The 16,521-nt window shown below is 39.4% G+C and overlaps 1 protein-coding gene across 1 annotated transcript; it reads right to left on the reverse strand.

The window, feature by feature from the left end:
- Positions 1 to 4,858: 4,858 nt before the first annotated feature.
- Positions 4,859 to 12,096, reverse strand: il2rb (interleukin 2 receptor, beta). The gene is made up of 10 exons (XM_044332588.1): positions 11,776 to 12,096; positions 10,651 to 10,748; positions 10,116 to 10,260; positions 9,932 to 9,995; positions 9,664 to 9,757; positions 9,214 to 9,359; positions 8,470 to 8,641; positions 7,912 to 8,005; positions 7,749 to 7,827; positions 4,859 to 6,214 (listed from the first exon to the last, which is right to left on the reverse strand). Exons 1-10 carry the CDS (start codon positions 11,778 to 11,780, stop codon positions 5,453 to 5,455), a joined length of 1,659 nt encoding a protein of 552 aa, XP_044188523.1. The 5' UTR covers positions 11,781 to 12,096; the 3' UTR covers positions 4,859 to 5,452.
- Between the last annotated feature and the right edge of the window lie 4,425 nt (positions 12,097 to 16,521).

Genomic DNA, 16,521 nt, shown 5'->3' on the forward strand with positions numbered 1-16,521 from the left:
GGCATGTGCATTGCAGTGGATCCAAGGAAGTGTAGTGTTGAATTGAATTTGGTGCAATTTGGACACACAACATGTTTAATATTAATAAACTTGGAATAAACAAGCAAACAGCGAGCCACTCTGCTCTGCAGCAGCAGGGCGGGGCTTCTGGACTCTGTGACTGCATGTCATGATCAGAGCTGCACAACCCTGCCATGAGAGAGAGGAGGGAGGACATCTCTCTTCATTTGATGACGTTGAAAGTTAGGCTCTGTTGTCGGCTTCATGACTTATTTTAAAAAAGACAAGAGAAAAAGAGAGAGAGAGGGCGATAATCTGAGAGCACAAGCAAGCGACAAAGAGGCAGTGCTGGTGAGGGGAGACAGTGATGGAAAGCTTTCTCTGAGAGAGAGAGAAAGCCCATGAATGACAGAAATACAACATTATTTTCTGATTGTTTCACACTGCTTATTGTCACATCCTGCCTGGCCTTTGTGTGTTTTTTGGACTCTGTGTTTTTGTGTTCTGTGGGGTTTCCTGGGTTGCACTTCTGATGAGTCCTTCTGGTCATATGTTTTGCTTGTTGTGTTGTGTACTTGGGTTTGTGTTCATGGGTATTCTTGGATGGGTTAGTGTAGGTTATGTTGAGAGTTTGCATTTTCTGGGTTTTCGTTTTCTGTTGCTCTGTGTTTCCCTTGTGTGTTCATGTACTCCTCCACACTTGCCCTGTGTTAGCCTCATCAGCCCTGCCCTGCTCCCTGTGTTTCCCCAGCCTATCGGCTCCCTGTCTGTTCACTCCCCTCTCCTGAGTTCTCCACCCATCTCCCCACCTGCACCTCATCTCCTCGTTAGTTCAGTTACTTTTTAAGTCCTGGTTTTCTGTTCAGTCTTTGTTGGATCATTTGTTCTGCTTGTTTCTGTTTGTTCTGTTTGTGCCCTGTTCTGTCTTCGACCATTGCAAGAATAAAGGTTTTTGTCAACCCTGCAATCTCTGCATGCCGGTCTCTGCATTTGGGTCTATTCCTGCTACTCACCATGACAGTTATGTTCTAAAGCACAAATAAACAACCATCAAACGCTCAACAGATGATTTACTGTGGAGACAGACTGTCCTAGTTTCAGTTTCAAATTAAAAGGTACAGTCTTGACCTGCTCTATGTAAAAAGTGTCTTGAGATGAATTTTGTTGTGATTTGGCGCTATATAAATAAAAATTGATTGATTGATTGATTTTCCTCCTCTGCATTTCGCCTTTTCATTCATCTAACTATCTAATCTAACTCTAAAGGAAGGAATCTCTGTATGTGTGTCCTTCGCGAATCTCAACAACTGTTCATCTGATTGACTTCACACTTGGCAGGTATATTGCTGTGTACCCATGGAAGTGCAGTGCTGAGTGTGAAGTTCTTTGGATGAGCGGTTCTCGAGAAATATATAAAAATACAGAGAGCGCCACTTCGCCATTGCAACCCACATTGAGGTCGGACATGGGATTACATCCATAGTGATAATGACTTGAAAAAGTTTAAGTGACTTAAGCTCTACTATTGAATTGTGTACAGTAAACAAAACTTGGCATCTACATTCAAGACTTAGTGCAAGATGTCTCAGACATGTTTTGAACAGGCACTGCAGTTCATCTAACCAAAAAGCAAGGAATCTCTGTCTGTATGTATGTGTGTCTTTTGCATATCTCTTGAATGACTTCACACTTTACAGGTGTATTGCTGGGGTGTCAAGGACGTGCAGTGTTGATTTTGGTGCAGTTTGGACATCTGATATGTTTAATATTAATAAACTTTGAATAAACCAGTGATCAACAAGATGGTCCGCTCCATGCAGGGCCAGCACAGAGTTTCAGGGCTCTGCTGACTGACTCCAGCATGTCAGGGAGAGACCAGAGACAAGGTGTGACGGAGAAAAGTGCTCTAAAAAGAGAAAAGTAGACAGTGAAAACAGAGTTTTTAATCAAGAAAGGACACTCTTACTCCGTGTCTGGACAGCACGTTTAGCAGATCATCACCACTGAGTGACTACACAGGAGGCGTTCAGGTACATGGTTGAGCAAAGGTCACCCACATTTTAGAAGATACACAATGACTGTACTATGTGCATAAAACGAAGGAAATACTTTCCACGGGCAGTTCAAAACCAGTTTGTCTCATATGCTCTGAGACTGTGGTGATTATGAAGCACCACTACAGACAAAGCGCAAATCTTTGGAGCAAACATACCCACTCAAATCTGAACTGAGGGCACAGAAAATAGGAGTGATTTAAGAGCCCAATACGATCGTTCCATGTTATTTTAGGATGCAAATTATTTTATTTTTAAATGCAACCCATATTTTAGGCTACTTGAAATGAGAAAATAACATTTATTTACTATTAGAGTAATTATTATTTATAACATCTGTGTATAATAGATTGTTAGTTTCTAGCGGCAGGAGGTCAAGCAGTCGGCCTGTTCCAAATGGTGCATTTTGAACGGGCACTGCACTAGTGTAAGCAATATCACATGAGAGGGAGTAGTTTTACAATAACACTTCTATTAATTAACTTATTAAAATGACTGAGATGTTAAATGATATTGTTTTCAATTTAGTTATGCAGACAAATTAGTGAAATTACTATGTATGAAATGGAATGTAAATAAAAGCAGGATGATTCATTCACAGGTAAAACTTACACTGCATGTCAAAATTCATAGAATGCTTCTCAGACGAAGTATTGCTTGGCTGGAACAAACTTTTGAAATTATTTTATTTGCATAATTGAAACTTGGGATAGAAGGGATTAACATGGAATTACGCTAGAAGGCCTGGCTCCTGATAAATTCTGACTAGAAATAGGCTAAATTTAAAACTACTCCAAAGTAGGGATATGGCTGGTACTCAATAATATTATCATTATTGTCTCTTTGTGCTCCAAGTTAGGCTATGTGATACTCTGAGAAAGTTATTCCTGTCTGCCAATGCGTGTACCAGTGTGTGTGCTCATAACCGTAGCCTATTTCAGAGCCTCTCATTGATGGTTAGAACTACTTTGAGGGCACAAATAGGCCCTTGTGTTATAATGTTTTTATGTTATGTACATGTCTTCAGAAGCTTCAGGGCACTGTCGAAGGGTGTGCATAATAGTTCACCAAGTATCAGCATGTTATGCATCACTTATGGCTGAATAGCCTGCAGCCATTGTTTCATTCATATCTTCCTGGTATATTATTGGGGTGCTGGTGCTTGATGGAACTCTGTGAGATGTCTCTTTGGTCAGCTGAAGTTGATCTTCAGTGTTTGTGGCTAAAGATTTTCTTCTGGACATATATTTCCACAGATTTGGTTTGGGCCTCCTCCTTGGTGTGTCTCCACCCTGACAGCTCAACCTGGCACATGATGGCTGCAGCATGACTGCAACAAGAAGCAAAGCTGGATCGATGGATAGGTTATTAGCAAAAGTGAGTGAAATCATGATCTTAGATGATCTACTGTTTGATATTTTCCCTGCCATGCATGTACAGTTAGCTGTTAGGATGTACCCAAGGTCCCTATGCACATAAACCCAGGCATCATATGGTTTAGCCTTTAGGCCTTGTGTTTGGCTAGGCAGGACACCTGCCCTCAAAATGCAAACCTCTGATCCCATGTCATAAAACTTTATCTCTTGCACACGACCACAAAGTATATATAATTATACGCATCTAAGGATTTGTATGTACGCAGATTTTCCTTCATATAAACACTGCGTTTATCTATGATATAGGTGTATATATCAGGCCATATGATTGCAGGTCACTTGGACATATCTAATATGGAATAGCATAGGAATTAGGGATGTGCCCAAATAAGGGAATGTGTGTCATATAGGATGTGACTCCCCTCATTGAGACCTGCTGATAGACGTAACAGTGGAGCAGAGGACAGAGACTGAGATAGCAATGTAACCAAACTGCACACGGGTATTTGACATGTTTTTTTTTTCTTCCCGAAAACAAATCATTTTTAAAATATTTGTATGAAACAAATATTTGTAAAAAACCCTCTATTTGTGCTTTGCCGAATCATGTATTTGTATTCAGGCACACCCCCACTATGTAGCTTGCTATCATGTCATGTACAGTATGTTTACAGTAGCTGACAAATTTCTTTCAAATGTGGCAGGTCACAAGGTGGCCTTGCCATAAACATTTTTACTTTGACTCAGATAGCTTAGTGACACTAATGTTACCACCATGCTCCTGATATTGTCAAATAAGGAGAGGACAGGCTCACAACCAACAAAACGAGGTAAGTTGAGTGAAATTCATATAACAAGTCAGCAAGCCATAAAGGTTTTTGTGATTCATTTAGCTCCTTTTAGCTAAACATTTATTTCAATAGCAAACTTAGTGGGGCAGTCTCATTCAGAGACCTGATGACTATACTGATAGTCAACTATTGTTAGCTAACATTTTCATGTTATATTAAAGGTGCAGTGTGTATGATTTAGTGTCATCTGGTGGAACGGACTTGGCAAAATTAGAATATAATGTTGATATGTTTTAATTAGTGTATAATCACCTGAAAATAAGAATTGTGTTTTCATTACCTTAGAATGAGCCCTTTATATCTACATAGGGAGAGGATCCTCTTCCATGGAGCCTGCCATGTTGCACTGCCATGTTTCTACAGTAGCCCAGAACAGACAAACTAAACACTGGCTCTAGAGAGAGCCTTTGTGTTTTTCACAAGTTTCGCGGCCACTGTAGGTTTTCCTTCACGCTTGGAGGAGGAGAGGGAGGGGAGGGGTATTCAGTTGGTTGCAATGTGCAACCTCACTGCTAGATACCACTAAATCTTATACACTGGTCCTTTAAAATGCAAATGAAAGACAAATAAACAGATCCAACTCTGAAATGGCATTTTATTATTGAGTCAACAAGAATTTACAAACAATGCAAAATCTACATTGATTACAATGGTTGACTACAATCTTGTGACCGGTTACAGTTAACAGCTAGCTGGTGAACATAATGGAGCATTTAGCAGCTAAAGAGCCTGATATTTTATTTCTTAGGAGTAGGTTGAGAGAAGCAACAGGGCGGAAAGGAGAGTGAACATTGGACTTGCATTTGTCAGGTGGCCAGAAACATGGCTTCAAATGAATGCTTATTTTGCTCCATGTCTGCTGGATGTGTAATTACAATTTTAACAAATCTGCTAACTTTATAAAGTGATAATTTGTCAGTTTTGTGTTTCCATCTTGTCCTGCTGCCCCCAAGTAGCCAAAAAAATAATCAATGCAGGTTTAAAGCAGAAAAACAGTTATTTTTTTAAATAGTTATTTTTCTTAGTTAAAACCACACAAGAGCACTCCATGTATGGTGTCGGGCACTCTTGCATCCACAATCAGACTGAACAAATAATCAGTCAGGTCAATCAGTCAGAAATTAAATTTAAAATGGTTGCATAGGGATTCATCCAGATACACTACACTTTCTTAGATAGATTTATTGCTAAACGTTGTCTGTAGCTCTTTGAGGGTGAGATAACCTGTTTTACAGGGCTCCACGGGCATGGAAGAAGACCTGTACATGGAACCAGCAACAGGCCAGGCCGCATAGCTTCCACTAGCATCTGCCACAGTTGCATCCACCTGTTGGCTATCAGAGGATATCTGAGTTAGACTGGGAGGATGAAGAGGTGGTGGAGGAATGGAGGAGGGACACATCCGGGAAGGAAGATGGAGAGGTAGAATGAGAATAGGAGTGCTCTGGTGATCATCTGAAACCTCCTCCCCTACTACATCCCTTTTATCTTCCTTGTCCTCCTCATCTTCCTCTATGCCAAAGCCAGAGTCTGGGCTCTGTGGCTCCATTTTCAAGCTCTCACAGGTGGTGAGGGAAGGGCAGAGGGAGAGGTGAAGGTTGTGGCTGTTTTGCAAATTGCAGAAATCCTCCTTATAGGTGAAGTAGGCAGGACTGGGGTGAGTTCTAGCTGAGCTGCTGGAGGAGCTAGACATGAAATAGCCCATGTTGGAGAAACCGGATGAAATGGAGGAAGAGGAATTGTCAACAACCCCGCTTGTGTCAGAGCCAGCTGAGGGGTAGCTCCTGAAGTAAAGAAGGGCAGTAGTGGAGCTGGAGGAGGGAGAGGTGGAGCGGACCACATCCCAGCTTTCACACACCTCCACCGGGGAGATATGGTCGCATGGCTGGGCGGTGAAGAATGATTCAGAAACCGACAGAGGATTCAGCCATTTCTGGGGAGAGAGAAAGAGAATTATGGTAGAAAATACACCTGAAGAATGAAAAAGCTATAGTAGAGGTTTCATAAAATTTTGTGTTTATTGTGTATTTGAGAGCAAATGTGGCAAGTAAATGTTTTCTCACTGACTTTCAGAAGGCATTATGTGTGTTTGAGCGTGTGTATGTTTGTCAGTGTTGCCTGAGGAAACAGACAAACAACACCAAGAAACTGTAGCTGGTGACCTGTTTTTTTGCTTTGTTTTTTTGTTTTTTTTTGTGGTTTAAAAACTGATATCTCTAATCTGGGACAGATTAGAGAACGGATTAGAGACCTCAAACCCAAACTACAAACTAAAAATAGACAGACAGGTTGTTCAAGAGCTGTGGGGACCCTAATGGCAAAGGCTCTGCTTCCTTAACTATTTAATGGGGGTACAGCAAGCAGGATCCTGCTTGTTTGGAAGAAGAGGCTGGCAGGACATTTATGCCCATTAGAAGAAAATAGCAGTAGTGTCTGGCAAGACATGAAACTGTAAATTCAGTTGCTAATGTGATATTTAAATTTAAGGTTAAAAAGCACAGGTTAAAGCTTAAAGAGATACACCAGCAATTCAATATTACATTTGCATAACATTGTGGGACTCACAAAACACATATTGAGACAAAATTGAAGCAGCAGAGACTGAGATATCATGACTTTTAGTCTGGATCCAACAATTCTCATAATGAAACCATCCTTCTTTTCTCAGGCTTGACAAAGATCCTCCAGAGCCACAGAAGACATTACACAACTTTCCTAGTGCTCCTCATGATTAATGAACTGACCTTTAGGTGTAAAAATTTGTTTTGTGCTTCTTAAACATATCTGTACAAAGGACCAAGACTAAATTTATGAATGCAGACAAACGATTTTTGTTTCACAAGAATTTAATTGATGAAAAATTGCAGATATTCAATTTTTAATATGTTTGACAACTTGTTTCACTGGGAAGGTTTGTAGGGTTATCTGGCCTATGATGCATCCAAGAGTAAACATATACAATAAGAATAAAACTGGTCCCAGCATTGATACTTGGGGTACTCCGATTGCAGGAGGGCAGACATGGCCAGAATTACAAACAAAAAATCTTTCTTGCGTCCCAGATGTAAAAACCCATTTTTATCATTTTAGTCTTTATGACAGCCACGTTTTGCATCACTTTCAGGAAAAAACTACAGATGAATATTGGAAAGAGATAAGTTTATCCACTGTAACACTCAGTTACTAGCTAGTATTTGAGTACTGGTGATTCAGTTACTATTGGTATCTGAATATTAACTGAACATTGGGTAATTTGTATCCATCTACCATAATAAAGCAACAGAATAAATAAAGAAAGAAGAATAGTAAGTATACTTAAATGTTGCCTGTTTAACCTGTTTGTATGAATAGTTCATGAAATTTTGTGGTGACAACTGCAGTCTGTGAAGCACATGTGTCAAAATATTCTGTGCAGTAAGATATAGCGGCAAAAGGCTTAATGTTTGGTTAGAAACATTTATTTTTACCTTTAGATTTCCTCCGTGGACAGAGTGGAGAGTGTGGAAGTATTTTGAAGGGTTTGGTACTGGCTTGCTTGCAAGGAGCCTGAAACAGCATGAAAGTGCTATTAGATAAGACATACTCCATGCAAACAAACACAGACACACACACAGCCTACAGTATACTCACCCCCTGCTCACGCATCTCCAGTAAAGCAGCACCATTACCACGATGACAAGAGCCAAGCTGACCATCACAAACTGCATTAACCACGACTCTGAAACTGAGTGCTGATGTTACAATTTGCAAAATACATGCAAACATAATATTACCTAATCAGTTATTTTCGTTCTCTCTCTTGTCTGTACTTTTTTGTTTGTTTTGTTTTCACAGTCTTGTCATGACAACATGTTCAAACCATTCAGGAGAAGAATGGCTCTTCAAACTATTTCATCAAGAGTTTAAAATGCAGCTTTTGTGTCTGATTCTACAGTAGAAGTTCTACAGTATAGGGAAACAACCCCACATATTGCTTTTTGCCTTTGCTTGGTGAAGACCCTGAACCCAGACTGGACAACTACATTTCCCAGCTGGTCTGGGATCATTTTGGGACCCCAGAAGGTACATATATTTCCCAGTTTAAATGAGAACTATAATCCTGTAGAGATTGATGTGAAAAAAGCCAGTGAGCTGGATTAGTTGTCAATCAAACCACCTGGAAATCCAAAATGTTTTTCCCATTCTTACCTTGACCCTGACATTCTGTTGTTGGACTCCAGTTGCTCCAGCTGCTATTTGGCCTGTCAGTGGGCTGGACTCTAACCCTGATCTGGAGGGTCTCCCACAAAGGGAAGATCTCTTTCAGCTGCGAAGCAGGTATTCTACACTTTTGGTCTTCTGTGGGAAAAATCCTGGCCTCCTGATGATGAATGCAAAGTTGGCACAATATCAAAATGATGGTGTATCTTAACAACTAGAATCTCAAATTATTTGTCAAAATGAGTTAAATCATGAATAGCGTCAGTTCTGTGGAATTAGCATTTGTATGACCAATATGTGAAACCTAGCGCTGGTGCATTTTCTGTAACCAGACTACTAAACCAAATAAATACAAGAATGCAACATGGAGACCAATGAAGATGAGTGGAAGAGGAAGTGTCAGCTATATAACTTATGAGAAGCTGATGTTTGCACAACATTATTATATGCATGACATGAAGGTTAATCAAAATGATTGATAGTAGTAATAGTAATAGTAACACCAGTGCCAGCCTTGCGTTCCTACCAAAAAAAGATCTTTCTTTATCTGTGTTGAACCTTTTTGGGTTTGAAGACAAAAAAGCACACGGACAGTGCGGACAGTGTTTTGTGGTGGTCAAAGCAACTTATGTGACTCTATCTCAGCCTGTATATCTATGCATGGACAAATAGATATACAAACACATACACACCCAGATGTACATGCATACATTCACATGTATTCACACTCACCTGCCATGTCTGGTGATTCTGTTTGATCTGTACTTCGAAGTTAAAGATTTTTAAGAAGTTGGAGGGAGGGCTGCCTTGATTCCATGATATCAAGATCTCATCATCAGTTCTGTTGACATTAGGAGCGCTTGGAGGGTGCATTTTAACTGTACGCACACACATATATACAAACATGTACGTGTACAAAAATACCCACACGGACACATATGCACAAAGAAAAAAGGTGCAATTCATTAATTCCTGATGTAAAAAAAGGTTGACCAATTATTTCTGTGTAATACTTCTTTGAAAGCAAAAAATTTACAGAAACTGCATTTTTTGTCATAACATGTTTCAGATGGCCTCCTAAACATTCTGAAGTAGTGCATTACATTTTCTAGCAAAGAATGAGAAATGATGTCAAAAAATTCACAAAATTTGTGTAAACTGAACTAAGTAAAAGCCACTCACTGTGATAGCACGGCTCATAATTTGTGAGCTTCCCCACCAACGTGCCATTACACTTCATGGTGATGTTGGGCAAGACATCAGCACAGCTGAATTTCTGGAAGGACCCATTAAGCCATTAAACAGCGAGGACAGAAAGTGTTTTTATTCATTTCAATATATTCCTGATAACACTTTTATTATAATGGCTGATCTAAAAATACAAAAGACAGGCAAATCCATGATAATTTTAGACCATCACATTATTGGCTCACGTTAGTAACTTACATACCTTTTCAAAGACAAAACTGCAGCCTGGAAGAGAGTCTTTGTATTGTTTCAGCTTGCAGTTTTGCCTAGGATAAAAAAATTAAAAACATCAAATCAGCTGCAGATTTGAATCTCCAAATAAAGGAAAGAAGTTATATTTTAAAGGAGAACACTGGTAAGCAGTAATCATTATAATCATATCTTACATTATTGCAGTGGTTTGTATCTCATTTTCCACAAAGATCCATGTTTTCTGCCAGCCAAAGATCCAACAGTCCACACCAGGACCCGTCAGAGAGCCGTTCCATGTGCAGCTGACATTGTCGACAAAGTCATTTACACAGGAGAGTCCTTGAGTGACAAAGACATAACAACAGACAGATAAAGAGAAAGAGATAAAGATGGTGTCTCTTTATCAGTGTCATTGGACTTGTCCTTCATGTCCGACATTCAGATAGGCTGATCTCCGTACGCACTTTAAAATAGTTGTTTAATAATAATTCAGAGAAAAATGCATTTTGACTTGCAGTGACACAGAAAATGAAGCACTGAAGCTGACAAACCCCCCAAAAAACTGTGCTGCTGCACATAGCAAATAACTAATTTACTATAGCAGATTGGCAAAGCTCAATGAATGAAAAAAGTGCATTATTTGCTTTACATGTGGTTTACAGTATCCGCGTTATCACATTATCAAACACAATCCACGTAGTTTCAGTTATGACCATAATCAAGTTATACCTTGTGAGTCTTTGTGAGAGTGGGCTGCATGTAGTGAAAACAGAACCACCGGGACATACAAAGACCACAGTATCTTCATGGCCATGACCACGATATGACTGTGAACAGAGAGAATCAATACATATCAATATCGCTAAATACTGTACATCAACATATTCAGAAACAAACATTTTCTATACATGTTTAATCAAGAAACAGCACTACAAGTATACCTGAGTAAAAGTGTTGAATGTGTGTAAAACCTTGTAAACTTAAAGCCTTTTTTCCCCCAATAAACCCTAAAAGTGATGGTTTTGACCCTACAATAACTACATTAAAATGTATCATTTCTTAAATGGAGAGAAACTCATTTCTGTCACCTGGAAATTGAAACTGCACACTCCACCCATCATCAGCACCGTGCTATATAGCTTTTGAGAGTGAAGAAATACGACATCCACAGTTGAGCAAACTAAATACTCATCCTGAGAAGGCAGTAGCTAGCAAATGAAACTTGACTGAAAACACTCGCACCTGTGCTGCTGCACTACTGTGACTGTATCAACTGTGTGCTGCACTAAGAGCTGACTGTTAGCCATATGACTAATTATAAAGTGTCATACCTAGTTTAACTTAATATGGCTTACTTCATGTTTTACAGTCTGTACAGAAACAAGTGGTCATGCATGCCTGCTGATGAAGTTGTAAGATATAAAATGAAGTAGAATGTACAAAAGCCCGCTAAACACGTAAAGGTAGAGATTCTGATTGTATAAGCCTATAGATCAAAGAATGGGGACTTTTTCAAAGACAGTTGTTGCTGCTTTGTTTTCCATCAAAGTCTGAATTGAGTAGGAACAAAAGGGCAGATGTGTCACTGTAAGTGATATTCGTATTTTAACATAGGAAAAAAAAAAAACACTAGTTTCTGTCTGACTAAAAACAGCCGATAAGGAAACTTATATCATCTAATGTAATTCAACAGTAGGAGCCACTGCTTAAAGACACTAAAATGATCATATGTTACATGCATTCATTAAAATACATAAATATGTAGACTCAACTTGTTACAAGAAACTTTGCACATTATTCTTGTGTTGTTAGTTTAAAACAGCATCATTAAAAAAAAAAAAAGTGATACTGTACCTCATCAGTTTTGGTCAGTAAAGGTAGCAGGTTTCCCTGAGAGGAAACACATCGTCATCTCCTCTGCCGGACTCACGAATTTAGATGATTTCCTTTTCTTCTGTCTTTTTATATCCCTCTTTACTCTTCACACACATCACTATCTCACTCTCTTGTGCACTCTCCCTCTCTCATTTTCTCTCTCTCTCTCTCTCTCTCTCTCTCTCTCTCTCTCTCTCTCTTTCTGTCGCTCATCCCTCTGTCTCCTCATTCTCGCCCCTGTCTCTTCTTTAAAGTGCCCAGCGACATTTTCCACTTGTAACCACAGCCTCTGTCTGAGGCTTACAGGAAGCCTCGTGAAGATGTGAGTGATAGTGAGAGAGGACGGGCCGGGGTGGGGAGCGGAGTGAAAGGGGGGAGGGAGGGGGGGGTACCGCGCTGTTGTAGAGCAGAGCACCTCCTCTTGCTCACCACCAGCAGCTACCTGGACCCCATCATGGCTCTTAAGATACTAATTGCACAGAATACGACGAGAAATACAAAGCACACCACATCCTGTTTCAATCATGACGTTAAGTGGGTTGTATAAAGAGAAACTTTCAAGTTGTCCTATGAAGTGGTTTATGTCAATGAAACTCATCTTAAAACAGGAGATTCAGAGAATTAAAGAGGCTAAACCTACCAGATTTAGAACCATGGGGTTATTTAAGATGCAAACACACTCACACACACACACACACACACGCACAAGTTGTACAGAGTCGAAACCGCTGCTGTTACAGCCGCAACCACACATATATTCTACCCAAGTGCCTCTATAGAGAGGAAGAGGAAAGACGGTTAAAAGTTAAAGCAGCAGCCTGCTCTTCACTCAAAGGTCACCAGCCATCTTATTTCTATAGCCACAGGCCTCAAGAGATTTCCTCTGATTATTCAGTTTGTTCGTCCATCGCCATCTGCAACCTCACTGTGTCTCAAAATGGTTTTACAGTTTTAAAGTTTCTCATACATAAGGGGCTGTATGAATGTATATTATTATAGGGTAGGTGGGGTCAAAAAATGAGTAGGGTTATGCATTTTTTTCTTTTTGTGTAAAGGAGGGTAGTCTGATTTTTGCCTAACATTTATATTTAATTTCATAATTTTCTTGCAAGATTTACTATTAAAAAAAACTTACATCCATGTCTGTCCAGACTCATAATTTTTGTAGTGAAGACTTTGAAGGAATTTGGTGAAATAGAAGGTATCACTATATTGGCATTTCCAGTGAGAAACATGCTGTCTTCACTTAAAGACACTACACTTGTGGTGGACTAGAAGAACAGGAGGCTGTTATCCAGGGAGAGGTAGTAAAGAGGGTGGACTCATACAAGTACTTTGAGAAAGCAAAATGCAAAGAAGCTACAACCTCTAAAACATCATATAAAATGTCTTCACTTGATTTTATCCTATTAAACATTTGTGTGAAACATTTTCATAATTGGGATATCAATTCTTGAGTTATGGCCAAAAAAGTGTTTTGTGAGGTCAAAGTGACCTTGACTTGTGCCCATCAAAATCTAATCAGTTCATCCTTAAGTCCAAGTGGACGTTTGTGCTAAATTTGAAGAAATTGCCTCATGGCAATCTTCAGATATCACTTTCACAAGAATGGGACGGACAACCAGAAAACATAATGCCTCTAGCCACAGCTGTCCCTGGTATGGAGGCATAAGAACATATTGCCGTATGCAACAATCATGTCTCTTTATCAGGGCTCAATATTTTTTCTTTGTTTAAATTCTGTATTTATATTTTGGGGGGCATTTTAAACTTTTATTATAGCAATAGTAGAGAGATGACAGAAAATGAAGGGAGAGAGAAAGAGAGGCGGGGAACGACATGCAACACACGTCCACTGCAGGAAATTGAACTGCAAACATTGTGGTCAGGTGTGGCTCATGTGTTAACCAGAGGGCCACTGGACCAATGTGTCAGTTTTAAGAAACAGTAGATGTGGATCTTAGTTAGTAGTTAGTAGGGACTGAACATTATTGCACTAAACAACAGTAGTCTTCACTTTATTCTTCGTTATAACTATAGTAAAGTTAAACATATCATATGTTAAAGATTGCATGTTCAGCACAGCCCAACCAGTTCTATTAATAGTTGAAACGAGCTGCTGCCTGTGCCCTGTTAGCTTGTTCAGTGACAGTGATAATAACTGTTCATTTAGTAGCTCTTGGTTCAAAAATAAAATTACAGAGTGCACCATTTCTTATGTTTATCATATTTTTTTAGCAATTGCTAAATTCACTTCTAATGTGCAACTTGGGCTCTGTAAAAAATATTGTTCTATTAATATAAAAGCTTGAAATCAAGGTTGAGAAATTGGGGTGGAGGGTATTGCAATTTTCTCCAAGTCAGGAGGAGTATCCAAACCAAATATTAATGACTCTTGGGAGGTTCTTTTTTATAAGTCAAATATAAGGTTCAGCCCCCCTCCTCACACAAATAATTTTCATACAGTCCCTAATCTTTGGTCGTCATGCCAGGGCCTCTGTGATGCGACAATATATGTAAAGACTCTTTTGAATTGAATATGAAAAATAAAGTTGTGATGTAGATTGTGACAGCTCGGCTGAGTAAGGTGGTAATGGGGTTGTTACAAGATGGAGAAAGGAGTAGCAAAAGAAAGAAACACTTCTAAGTGTGTATTTTCACCCAATTACATTCAAATCTTTGTAGTCAAATGCCAAAATGTGAGTGCAACTTATATGGCAAATCAAACAAAATAGATCAAAATAAATCAATGCAGGTTTAGAGAATGTTCTAGTATCTACAGTAGTAGTGTTCATCTCAGTCTTCAAAGTTCAATGAAAGGCCATTGTGTAACACTCTTCCATGCTGCACATCAGCCTACAAACCCCAAAGCATTCACGCATATAGCAACAACTGTTGCAACATAACACATTTGAACAAAGCAGTCAGCAGCTGCCTTGATGCTTGAGTAGGTTAAGGCCTGCAGTAGGCCAGAGGGTGACCTGATGCACTCCCACTTGTTCCTGTAGTTACTTAGATGTCAGCATCAGCGAGCAGTGGTAACAAGAGAGACAAGGGCAGGGGAGGGTAGAAGCAAGCAGAGGATGAGGAATGTATTATGTGATACAGCACTTGCCAAAAGGTCAAAGTCCACCGTGCCTGAGGCGGGAGGCTGCTAAGACGACCACGGTGATGTTTTTGCTCACAAGGCAACAAGAAAACAGTCTCCATCAGCAGACCACAAAGAAGTGTGGGGGGGGAGGGGGGTGGCGCTCAGAGGGGAGGAGGTGAGAAAAATAACAAGGTAGGGCACACTCATATAGCAAGACCTATAACTCTATAAAAACATGACAGAACTTGAATTTTACACAATGAATATAGCGCTAATTTCAAGAGGAAAAACACCCTGCTTAAAAAAAGTTAAGTCAAGTTACTGACACTCTCAATTTAACAGTTTATTGACTCATCTAATTGAGAAGCCAAACCCTAAAATATGTACAATTCCTGTAAGCAGGAGCCAGAGTTGACTCAATATACTGTGACGTAAAAGGGTGTGTATTAATCTGCTACATATTATTGAGAAACTGCCGAGCACGGTCACAACAGTTAACACTAGGCCTAATGGTCTTACGTGTGAAACTAAGCAGACCAAGTGTCTACAGCCAAGCTAGCAGCATGTCTGTGAGGGAACACAGCAATGCTTTGAGCTAAATGCTAACATCAGCATCCTAACATGCTCACAATGACAATGCTAACACGATGATGTTCAGCATGGTCACATCTTAGTTGGGCTAAGTATGCTAGTGTGATAACAAATGGTAATTAGCACAAAACACAAAATGCAGTTTCGGTAGATGTGTCCGTTTTGCAAGTATTTAATCATACACTGAATTCGATTTTCAGTCACACTGCAAGAGGGAATTACAGTTTAACAGGCATATTAAGAATATGCAGTGTAGTTCAGAATGAAGAGGTGATGAATATTTTTCAGTATCTCTTTCTAGTTCATTTGATATGATGTGAGAACTGCTTTGCACTGACTAGACCTAACGTTAGCTTTTGCATTGTCGAGTGAGACGAATGAATTTAGTGACTTCATACAGTCTCTTCAACATCCTTTCTCTGTGTAGTAAAGAGCGGATATCTACTACAGGTACATATTTTAATAGGTGTGACTTGAAAAGAGAGACAGCAGGTTGTGACAAAAAACAAGTTTCAGTGGTTTCTACTCAAACCACCTCTGTATTGCTACCTATACATATCACACAAAGAGACCAATAAACCCTTCAGCTACTGCTATGGCTTTCAGCGGTTTAAGTCCTTTTATTATTGTTAGAGTGGGGACTTCTGTGTGTTTATGTAAATTTTAGAATGCACTTAATTCATCTTGAAGTAGAAGAAGAGGAGGAATCTCTGAGACAACTGAATGTAATGATGAATAGTTTACAATTAATTTTCAGATTTACTTTTATTATAATTGTATAAGATAAATTTACACATACAAGTCACTCTCTGTAGCACCCAGATGATTACAGTTTGGTTAAGCCTCAACCAAAGGGATATCGCAAATATCTTTTGTCTAACCAATAATCTTTTTAGTGGTATTTCATCTTCAACATAATCTTCCTCTTGTTTGTCTATTGTTAAGCAGCGAGCTTACAACATGTACGGTTGCAAATCACACGTTGTATTTGCATTTCCAAAGTGTGAATCACAAGTGCGCTGTGTGTGTTGTGGTCTCAAGGT

This window comes from Thunnus albacares, chromosome 17 (assembly GCF_914725855.1).
Source record: "Thunnus albacares chromosome 17, fThuAlb1.1, whole genome shotgun sequence".
NCBI lineage: Eukaryota > Metazoa > Chordata > Actinopteri > Scombriformes > Scombridae > Thunnus > Thunnus albacares.